This window comes from Triticum aestivum, chromosome 5B (assembly GCF_018294505.1).
Source record: "Triticum aestivum cultivar Chinese Spring chromosome 5B, IWGSC CS RefSeq v2.1, whole genome shotgun sequence".
NCBI classification, from domain to species: Eukaryota; Viridiplantae; Streptophyta; class Magnoliopsida; order Poales; family Poaceae; genus Triticum; species Triticum aestivum.
Window position 1 is genome coordinate 585,852,533 of NC_057807.1, and position 11,903 is coordinate 585,864,435.

Genomic DNA, 11,903 nt, shown 5'->3' on the forward strand with positions numbered 1-11,903 from the left:
ACATGATGCAAAATGGAAGTATCAACGGGGAGTGGAATTATGATGCCTCATTTTTGGCTAATAGATAGGTAAGGTTTTAGTCCTCGCAGGGGCGGCGCTTGGGCGGATGGGGATCTTTCTTTTTTGATTCAGTATTTTGGCCTTCGATACTCAAGTTTGTCTATCATGACGGATTAGACGAGCTCCAAAATAGATTCCTACAACCCCTGGGGGCGGTGAGGTTAGGGTTTCTCATTGTACTTATGCGACGATGAGATTTCGCGTCAACTTTTTTGGATCGATTCAAGGGTTCAACGACGATGACTCTAGCTCCGAGGTGCTGGTCCTAGGAGCACGTGCACAAAGACTTCCCGACTTTCATCGACAAGTCAAGCCTGCTCGAGGACGAGAAAGGCACATCTTCTGGTGGCGTAGTAGTCGTTTGGTGGTTCATGGACCTTGATGTAATTTCTATTATGTTTAAGGTGCTTTCTGGATGAATCTTTACTATAGATCTGGTCGTGTTCACAAAACAAAAGGAAGGTTGGTTTTTGTTTGTTCGTCTCCACCCCTCCCCTACGCCTCCACCTTCCACATCGCTTTTCCCATACACCTCCACCTACCACGTTGATTTTCCCCTTCGATTTGGGTTTTCCCTCTCGATCGTTCACCTCCACACCGTTTCCGTTTCTCCCTCTTAATCATTTGAGTACACGTCAACGAATCAAATCGAACTTACCAATTCTCAAAAGACAACTGAAACTTACCAATTCTCAAAAGACAATCGAAACTTACCAATTCCCATCATACCTGGGTACATGGCTGGAAATTGCTGGACATGTGGTCCCAGCACGAGTCCACCGCCGCATCAAACAAACCCAATCCAACAAATATTTTCTTTCCTTCTACCAGATTACCTCATCCCCAAATTGAATTCTTCCCTAAAAAATACGGGTCGTGCTACGCATCGGCTGGCGGATTTTTTTAAAAGATCGGCCAGGTCGCGGGGCACTAGATATGGCGTCATCGTGCGCCTGAGCTTCAACTTCACTTGCAACAGATCTATTGTTGCAGAAACCTATCTTCACCTTGACAACAGAGTGATGTTGCAGAAAACTTCTCAAAATAGGTGATGTTGCAAAAACGCAGTTGCTATTGCCGGTGCAATAGCAATATCAATAGGATCCTTGTTGCATAAAAGCAGCAATACCCTCGTCACATTTGCCCCGTGGGCAACGCCGGAGTTGGAGGTGAGGTCGGCGATAGGAGGGGTCGCCGCGACGGATAGGCGACCGGTGATGGTAGTCTATAGATCTCAATGTATTTTTCATTATGTTTGAGGTGATTTGTATTTTTGAACTTTTATAATACATCAAGATCTTTGTCGAAAAAGAAAATGGGTGTGACTAGATCTCAGTTGAAACAAATCCCAGTCAAGTGATAGAACATGTAAAATATAACATTTTTTTCACGCATGTCTACATAAGATCACACAAATATAATATCGATTAAGACTTGATTAAGTCTACGTCGACCGAAATTTAGCAACGCGGAAAGATTTTTTCTTTTTTTTTTGCTTTTTCACGTAGCAAGATTAAATGTGGAGAACAGACAAAGTAGTGCCACTAGTCGTACGTTTTGCTGAGGTGACATGTGATTGATTGATGAATCGAAACGTCTCTGGCTAATAATGCTGCCACATCGACCGATGCATATCCTTACAGTGCATCGACAGTGCCGATGTTGGGTGGCGCACGTAATTACAAACTCTCTCTTTTGCGTGCATGCACCACCACGTGACATAAACTCGTGTTTGTTGTACAGTAAGAAACAAAACAAAGCGTGTAAGCAAAGAAACCCCGGTTCTAGATCAGCGTTCCACGGAAGAGAAGAGCAACACCGCATGCATCTACCGTGGCAACGCGTGAATCAATATCAAAAAGAAGAAGTTGCATCTACTGTACACATGTATAAGTGTCTGCGTCTATATGATTCTGTTAAGAAACAACAACAAAGAGGAGGAGGAGGAAGAAGAAGTGCGTGAGTGAGTGCGTGCATGCAGGCCTGCGAAACCAGCGGGCAACGAAACCGATGGGCCGGCGCCTTGACGATCGGAGAAGATCCACCAAATTAAGGATCACGCCGTGAGGCGCAAGCAGGTTAATAAACCGCCATGCACGCACGCAGGAACAAGACAAAGGCGGTGCGCATCTTTTTTCATAATTCCCTTGGCTATACTTGGCAAGCCAACTGGGCGACGCAAGCCCAGCCAGGCGGCTCGAACGAACGAACGTAATAAAAAAGAAAAAAATGAAAAAAAAATGCGTGAGAAGCGGTGGCTCGAGATCGATCGGACGGAGTAGTGAGTGCGGGTTTCTCGCCCCGGGCGCGACGTGAGGAATCGGCAACGTACGCCGGGCGGACGCGGCGCGCGCCGCATCACGGTTCCTTCTCTCTCCCTCTCTCTCTCTCACACACCACCAGCCAGGGCCAGGCCGAACAAATCCTGCGGTCCAGCTCGCAGATTCCCCCTCGCCGTCTATATATGCGCGCACCTTCCTTCCAGATCCCCCACCACATTCCTATCCTCCTCCTCCTCTTCCTCCTCCAACCAGACTTCTTCGGCCTCCCAGCGCTACCAGCTTCCTTCCTTCCTTCCTTCCTCGAGAAAGATTTCGATCGGGAACGGTGGCGTGTTCACTTGTTGTCCGCGTGCGCGCGTTCCCGTTTGCGTTTGCATGGGGCTGGACGTCGGCGAGATCGGGATGCCCCTCGACCTGGGCCTCGACCTCAAGCTCTTCGTCGCCAAGACCGCCGGCCGGCTCGCGAAGGAGGCGCCCGCCGTCGACGCCTGCATCCGCGGCCTCGAGGAGGAGCGCCGCAAGATCGAGGTCTTCCGCCGCGAGCTGCCGCTCTGCGCCCGCCTCCTCGCCGACGGTCAGTCGCCCACCCGTCCCACCTAATGGATTTTTTCTTCTTGTTTTTCTGATTGTTTGTTTGTTTGGATTTTGTCTGACGCCTTGTGCGGTTGCGCCTTGTGCAGTGATCGAATTCATGAAGGAGGAGGCGGCCAAGAGGAGCGAGCGCCGCGACGCCGACGACAACGACAAGCGGAAATGGATGAGCACGGCGCAGCTCTGGGTCGACACCCGCGCCACCGACGCCGCCGATCCCGTCGTACGTCTTCACTCCTTTCCGTTTCTATTTGTTTACTTTCGTTCTGGTCTGATCTTTATTATCTGCATAAGTTGTTGCTATACGATACGATTTTTTGTAAAGAAATCCGATCCTGACCGAAACGAATCAATTTCTTCGGTTTCAGAAGGAGCAGAAGAAGGAGAGCTCGCTGTCCAAGCCGATGCTGCTCGGCGGTGCCATCGGTGCGCCGATGGCAGTCAGCTGCCGTGCAATGCCGCCGCCGGCGGCTCCCCAGTATTTCGGCAGGGACGACAAGATTGTTGGCTCACAAGGCCTGCTTGCTCTGCCCATGATTTCTCCGGCTGCGAACAGGCAGTTTTCTCCCCCTGCCGACGACCGTCATCAGGCCTTCGCCGCAAAATTTGCTGCCCCCATGCCACCTCCGGGGCCTGGCTTGCAGACTCATGACCAGCAGTCGAGGAAGACAAGGCGTTGCTGGTCGCCGGAGCTTCACCGGCACTTTGTTGCCGCCTTGCACCAACTCGGTGGCCCTCAAGGTACTTGAGCGATAATTTAATCATATGTTAGCTTTAGGTTCTAGTTGGAACATTCAGAAAAAAATATTGGAGTCCTTACAGAATTGTTCCATGATGATTGCAGTTGCTACTCCAAAGCAAATCAGGGAGGTGATGAAAGTTGATGGCCTCACCAACGATGAAGTGAAAAGCCACCTCCAGGTTAGCAACAGTTTTATCCCTTTTTGTGGAAATTTTCGTGAACAATCATCTTTTTGAAATGCTATCTTATAGTACATCTTATGTTGAGACTGATTTGTACCATATTGATGTTCAGAAATACCGTCTGCACAACCAGAGGTCCCCGAGCTCTTCTTCAGCCAGCCATCCGATTATGCTGGTGGGAGATCTCTGGGCTCATCAGGAGCAAAGCAGCTCGCAGTCCCGGTCCCCTGAAGGCCCCCTTCAGCTCTCTGTTTCAGGGGTGGCCGTCTCGGCACTCACCGTCAGCGACAGTTCCGAGGAAGATGACAGGTCGGTAGGCTATAGCCGGAGGTGATATCAAGGCTTTGGGACTACCGTCGAAGATTTTCATGAGAGAGAGGTAGAGATAGCTTTGCGGCATGGATGGCAATAACGGCATGCACTCTCGATCCAGAGGGTGTGGTGCAGGCCATGGATCCAGGGATATTGGGCGTTCGATCCAACGCCCAAAAAATGAACTGATCATGGCCTTGTTCTTGTGATGTACATGAGGCTTTGTTTCGCGAGCGTTTCGGGCAGACCACCAATTTTCGCCCCGAGAAATACTTACATACATATATAAATGAGATTCGAATATTGTTCAGTTGTTGCTGTGTTGAGAACTTGAGATGAATAAAGGTGCTACAGTTTTTGCTACTCGGTTCTTGCTTGCATATGAATGTTCAGCGTCAACCTTGTACCTGATCAACTGCCCTTTCCTGACCAGGAGTTGGTTCTGAACTTCTCACATGTTTCTGAAATTTCATCAGCAACAGCATCGCAGCAAAGCCGAGGTTCTCTGAACCAAAGGAACTCGAGGACAAGAGCGCCATGGTTGCTCTCTCCGTTTTCTCCTTCGCACGCATGGCGACCTCGACTGAACTGCGGCATTCTTTTCTGCAACTGGTGCGCGCTCGCCTAACCCTTTCGGGGCTGTCCAGGCGACAGACAAAACCAAATCTTCAGGGAGAATTGAAGGAAGGAAAGAAGCAAACCGGGGCACGTTCCGGAATCCTGACCATGAGCTGGGACGCCCGCGCTGCACTGATCCCTGATAAGCTGCACGTCGCTGTCCCCTGCATGCCCTAATCGCCATTGTTATCATCCCTGTCGTGGGTCAACAACTATTATACATTAATAATAACTGCTGGTATCACATCTCTTGGCTGTCTGTCTGTGCTTATCCACAGCCTAATATAATGCAGTATTGATCCGCACGCCGGCTGCTCGATCGCTCTGACGAGCATGTGCCCGATTAGACGGACTGGCGCGGTTCGGTGTGGGATTATCCCCGCATAATTTATGTGATCGGCGGCAATTATAAAACCAGTTCGGGATTATTCTGATGCGGGTCGCTTTGGTCGCAAGGGGCGCTTTCCTCTTCCCTCTTCTTCTTGGCACGCATGGGGAATATCCTCCTTGCTGTTGCTTGCAGCGTCTCCGTCGTCGTCTGCTCGTCTCCATCCGTCCCGCGCGTCCCTTTCGCTGCGGGATGGGGTGTTTTTGGCCCTTGGGGCCGCGATGAGCTTGTTTTTGGAAGGGAATCGTCGGTTTTGGCGTCGTTGGTCAGCTGTTGGTGATCCCGTCGTGAGCGCATAGGGACCTGGCTGGATGAATATCCTCGATCCTTCTTCGTTCGCGAAAAAAGGAATATTCCCATCTTTGTTTTCATTTTTTTTCTGCTGGCTGGCACTCTGTTTTTTTCTTTTCAGGCTATTTGTGTAGCCAAACTGCTTTGCTACATTCACTGCAGCTGTATCTTGCGAGGCAATCTACTACTCTATTCAGATTACGGTGAAGTTTTTGTGGAACAAACTCCTGACCCTCTTTGAGGGTTTTGATCTCCAATGCAAGATGATCGTGTGGAGAACGGACAAGTGACTCCTCTCTTAAGATAGACTAGTAAAAGTGTCCGTGCGTTCCAACGGGAGCATACATATTTTATATCTATCAACATGCATCATGTAAAACATATACCTTCGAGGTCCTTATGCATGCCAAGCGATATTGTTCCTTCCTTTTGTTATTGATGGCTAGTATAAATGCCCGTGTTTTGCAACGTGCGTAGAATTTACTCCCTCCGTTTCAATTTACAAGTCTTGCGCGCATACCTAGGTCATCAATTTTATCACCCTAATATAAACTATATAACACAAAAAGTATACCTTTTAAAAATAGAACATCTCAAGTTTATATTGTTATATTTTTTGTAATATATGACTTGTATTAGGTTGGTCAAATTGACAACCTAGGGATACGCGCACACCCTGTAAACCGAGAGAGAGGGAGTAGTAAACCTGCTCCATGTGTCCTTACGCACCACTTATTTTATTCAAATATGATAATTAATGTTACATTTATTCAAATCTGATAATTAATGTTGCATTGATTATTGCATTTTGGTCGTTAAGAAGCCACCTTAGCGTTCTTCGTCTACTTGAAGAGTAATAGTGGAGTTGTGGATCATCACTCATAGCTTTTTTCTCCTTCTATTTGATTATATATAGGAGGTTGGTGGAATCTAGATAAGTAGATGGGTGAGAGTAACTGAATAATCTCTCACTGAGCATGATGTAGGATTACGGCGGTTGGTGTATATTGTATGGTGAAATTCATTCTCCGTGATAGATGGTTTGAGCTCTTCTTCGTCTGAATGGGTTTTTCCTCACTGATGCAATCTTGATGGTGCGAGATTATGTACACCAGCGATGATATCCATGGTGAGATCTCTGGATGGATTTTTCCTGGTTGATGTAGTCTTGATGACGCAAGCTTATGTTCCGGTGAGCTTCGATGCGTTAGCGATGATACCGGTGATGAGGTCCCGTAACCAATAATGTAAACAGAAAAGTAGATCACATAAGACCTCATCAACTCTAGAGTCAATTATGAATTGTATTTTAATTGGCATGGACAAAACATATTACACATCTATTTCTTACATGGATGAAAAAGAAAGTAAAAAATGGCCTCACCAATTAGTACAACATGCAACTAAAGAAAAAATGTACACCATTTTTCTTTTTGAGCAACAACAAAAAAACAGTATGCATATGTATAATGTTTAGTTTTTGAAGGGAAAGAAGCTGGGCTATGTATTATATGACATCGATCCATTAAGGCTGGCTGGCTGGGCCTGGCCCTTTCCATCGCACGTAGCCACGTACTACTCAGAGGCTTGTTCGTGTGGAGGGAGCGCCACGTACAACCATAACGTGTACATAGCTTTGTTGCTATGTCGGAGTACAATAGCTTAGTTTCTTGTTGCATGCTAAGTAGCATCGTGCTGTTAATCGCAGAATTGTGTCATTCTTGTTTTGCTTGTCATTTACAAACCGTGCATCCGTTTCCGGTGATCCTTACATCGATTTCGACCGAAATCACCTCAGCTTTCCAGCGGCATACTTGGTTTGCCAAGTTGATGCCTTGATATTTCTTTTCCTTCCGGAGCACGCATATGCATTACATATCACATCTCGCATATCATGCCATGTATTGCATCATGTTGCTTGTGCATTGCACCGTGATTGATTGTGGTTCCATTGCTTGTGTTCTTGCTTTGGGTAGAGCCGGGAGACGAGTACGTGAACGAGGAACATGTTGAGTACGCTAACGAGGATCAAGCTTTCGACAACTCTGAGAACATTGCAGGCAAGAACCATACCCTCGATATCACTTCTATCTTTGCTTTGCTAGTTGTTCGCTCTATCGCTATGTCTGCGCTACCTACCACTTGTTTATCATGCCTCCCATATTGTCATGTCAAGCCTCTAACCATCCTTTCCTAGCAAACCGTTGTTTGGCTATGTTACCGCTTTTGCTCAACCCTTCTTATAGCGTTGATAGTTGCAGGTGAAGATGAAGTTTGTTCCTTGTTGGAACATGGATATTTTGGGATATCACAATATCTCTTATTTAATTAATGCACCTATATACTTGGTAAAGGGTGGAAGGCTCGGCCTTATTCTTGGTGTTTTGTTCCACTCTTGCCGCCCTAGTTTCCGTCATACCGGTGTTATGTTCCTTGATTTTGCGTTCCTTACGCAGTTGGGTGATTATGGAAATCCCTTGACAGTTCGCTTTGAATAAAACTCCTCCAGTAAGGCCCAACCTTGGTTTTACCATTTGCCACCTAAGCCTTTTTCCCTTGGGTTTTCGCGAGCCCGAGGGTCATCTTTATTTTAACCCCCGGGCCAGTGCTCCTCCGAGTGCTGGTCCAACCTAGGCGAAATCCGGCGCCCCCTGGGCAACCAGGGTCTATGCCAACCCGACGTCTGGCCCATCCGGTGTGCCCTGAGAACGAGATACGTGCGACTCTTATCGGGATTTGTCGGCACATCGGGCGGCTTTGCTGGTCTTGTTTTGCCATTGTCGAAATGTCTTGTAACCGAGATTCCGAGACTGATCGGGTCTTTCCGGGAGAAGGAATATCCTTCGTTGATCGTGAGAGCTTGTGATGGGCTAAGTTGGGACACCCCTGCAGGGTATAAACTTTTGAAAGCCGTGCCCGCGGTTATGTGGCAGATGGGAATTTGTTAATGTCCAGTTGTAGAGAACTTGACACTTGACTTAATTAAAATGCATCAACCGCGTGTGTAGCCGTGATGGTCTCTTTTCGGCGGAGTCCGGGAAGTGAACACGGTTTGGATTATGTATGAACGTAAGTAGTTTCAGGATCACTTCTTGATCACTTCTAGCTTCTCGATTGATGTGTGGTTTCTCTTCTCACTAACATAGTTTCCCCTCTCCGGTTCTCACTACGGTATTTTAGGGTTCCCACGTGGACGCAACCACACTAAGGGTTTTCTGTTACTCCCCTATGGATTGCAATGTTCGGTAATAGAGGATAGTATTGTCACCTCTTTACCCCTACATCATAACCTTTACAATGATGGTAATATGCTCCATGGGTTGAGTGGGGCCCCTTCACAACATTCATGAAGGCTATTAAGTCAAACATTCAACAGAGAATCTCGTATCCTTATAAGATTTCAACACTATACATACTAGGGTTCATCCATATCCATGAGAACTAAGGGGACTATTTACAAATGGAGATATCAGGCATCAAATGAATAATGGTGATACACATGGATGATAAATCAGAGTAATACACGTACGGATCCACTAGGCTCCAGTATTACAACGAGTTGAGAGGGGATGGTGGTGAAGATGATGATGGAGATGGAAACTGCCGGCGTCTCCGTGCACGAGGTGATGGCGATGGCGGAGTCCTACTTGTCGATTCGCCCTCTAGAGGCTAGGGCTCTGTGTTCTGGAATGGTTTCTAGTGGCTATGGGTATCTGATTCATGATCCGTTCGCATCGGGGTAAAAAACTGGATCAGGCGGTGGCGACGACATCTGGTATGACAGACGATACGAGCATGCGCAATTGTACCTTTGACTCCTTTGTTGAAGTTCTTTTTTCTCCCATTCACTTCTCTCTTTTATGGTATATTATATCATGTTAATTGACGTCTTGGGATCTTGGCATTGTTTCCTCATGCTCTCTAAATACTTCTCTAGATGACATCGTGGTGAAAATAGGCAAAAGAGGTGCACGAATGCGGTAAAATCTGGCAAACCATACCAGTACAGTGCAAAATAAAAAAGATAGAAATAACATAAATTTTGGACTCATCAATTCCCCCAAGCTTTAAGTCTTACTCGTCCCTGAGCAAGTACTGCTACTTGTAAGAAAAAAGGTCATCAAGTTTTATGAGGTGCAGATAAATATAGAGGCATGAGTCCATCACAAGCAATCGAAATAAACATATGATAAACGATCGAACCGGTATTAGCACATTTTCACCGTTAGGATGATCATGAAGGCTTCCACACCTTGCTAGTTAATTCATTAGTAAACGTGTCACGACTCCATGTAATAGGCTATTCATTTTTCAACCGAGAAAATAGCAAGGGGTCCTCAGTTTTTATCAAAATACTTGAATATTATTTTTCACCTTTTCTTTGGAAGCATGTTTATTCGCCCATCTCACACTTGTTCTTTTTCATGTGAGATATAGGCTAAAATACTTCTTATTTGAGATCTGGTTCACAAAAGACTTTATTAATTTTTGAGAGATTTTCCCTTTTTTCTTGTTACTTGCTCTTATATAATCAACTTGGTCATACTTTATGTCTCAAACCATTATTGTCAAATCATTTTTGTACAAAAAAAATCATTTTTGTTATTGCAATTGAAATTTAAATAGGCTATCACATGCAGTTGTTTTTCCTTTTCTAATTAGTTAATGCAATGCAATATGACGGAAAAAATCCAATGAGTGAAGACTTCCAACTACTTCTGTTCTTCTGCTTTACTTTTGTTTAGTTTCGTTAATTACTCTTCGAAGAATTCTACTCACTTGCTAGTTATATTTACCTACCATGTTGCTTAGTTTCATTTTCTCGAGCTTGCTCCTGTTTAGAAACACAGTCATTTTTCTATGACGCCTCTAAGTTTAGCTATCTCCCTATTTAGTACATTCTTCTTTACTGTTGTTTAGTAGTTCTGTTTTACCTTTGTTCTTAGAAGAACTTAATGTTTGAATAATATATTTAAATCTTCCAACCCCCTCCCACAGTCCCACTGGTCGATAACTTTGAGCGTACATTAAGTCTCACCATAGATCAATACACCGGTCCATGATCACAAGCTATTCTCACACCATCGGTCCATCAATTAACGAATACCTTTTTTTTGCGGGGGGATTACCGAAGATCACAGACTGCGACGCGCGCATAGGCGGACTATAGACAGACGCCATGTAACTTTCCAACGGGCATATCAGGTTGGATCCTATATTATCTATATATAGTATCTACACCTAGTTTCTTGTGATGGTCGTTTCCTCTTCTTCTCCTGCTTTTGCTTGTTTTTTTTCCTCCTTCCTAGACCAAGCTCGCAGCTGGTGGATCTTCATCACTGAATAAGGTTAACAAAACATGGAGTCTGGGCAATTCCCCTAGCAGAACAGGGTCATCCTTGCAACAGGAATACGTAGAGTGACCGTCCAGAGCCATGAGGAAATCCACTCATCGAGTCAGCAACCCCTACAAGAATGATGTTAGGTCACAAAGAACTGGAGACTTTATGCTCAAAAGGAAAGAAAGAAATGCAGGAAGAATCATTAGTACCCGCTTCGGTACAACCCCGCTCACAAAACGTATAAAGAGTAATATGGACCTTTGACAATTTGTATATACTTTCTTTACGTAACGTATACGCCATGCAGCTCACTTGGGCCGGCCCATTTGCAGTGGCATGCGATACAAAACAGCGAAAAAGGATAACACAAGCTGGAAATTGAAGCCGCGACCGCCCACAACATAAACTTTTGTTCAAAACCACAGGGACAGCAAGCCTTTTGTGAATGATGTAAAGCTACACACTTTAAGTAACGGACGGGCTGGGAATTGTAAAAATAAAAATGGAACACTTTGCGAACCGCTTTCCTTTCCATAATTTCTTTTTATTTATTTATTTTGGTTTTCCTGTTACGTTTCTTCTTTCTTTTTCAAAAAGTGGCCGCGCTTTCGAAATGCGGTTTAAAATTTCAAATTTCTTGTTATTTCCAAAATTTGTTCATAAATTAAAAATATTTGCATTTTAAAAAATTGTTAGGTAATTTGAAAAAATGATCATGTCATTAATTTTGTTCAGAATGTCAAAAACGTGAACAATTGATTGAAAAGCATGAACAAAATTGTGAAAACAAACATTTTTTGAGAGCATGAACAAAAATTTAAATTCCAAAACATTTTTCAAAATACGAACAAAAAAGTGTTCTAAATTTTCTGAACATTTTTCCAGTTTGTCAACATGATTTTTTGAAAATGAGAACATTTTCTAAATTCTGAACAAATTCCAATAGGCGCCCAACCGGAGCGATACCGTCGCTTAGTTGGGCACGGCCTAAGATTTTTTTTTCTATTTTCTCATTTTTATTCTTTTTTCGTTTATTTATTTTCTCCTTTTTAAACTTTATTATTCTTTTGAAACCTGTTCAAAAAATTGAAATAC

At 44.8% G+C, this 11,903-nt stretch overlaps 1 protein-coding gene across 1 annotated transcript; it reads left to right on the forward strand.

The window, feature by feature from the left end:
• The first annotated feature begins 2,541 nt into the window (after positions 1-2,541).
• On the forward strand, positions 2,542-4,532 carry LOC123113422 (transcription factor HHO5). The gene is made up of 5 exons (XM_044534648.1): positions 2,542-2,916; positions 3,023-3,156; positions 3,302-3,674; positions 3,778-3,854; positions 3,970-4,532. Exons 1-5 carry the CDS (start codon positions 2,718-2,720, stop codon positions 4,189-4,191), a joined length of 1,005 nt encoding a protein of 334 aa, XP_044390583.1. The 5' UTR covers positions 2,542-2,717; the 3' UTR covers positions 4,192-4,532.
• Positions 4,533-11,903: the final 7,371 nt, after the last annotated feature.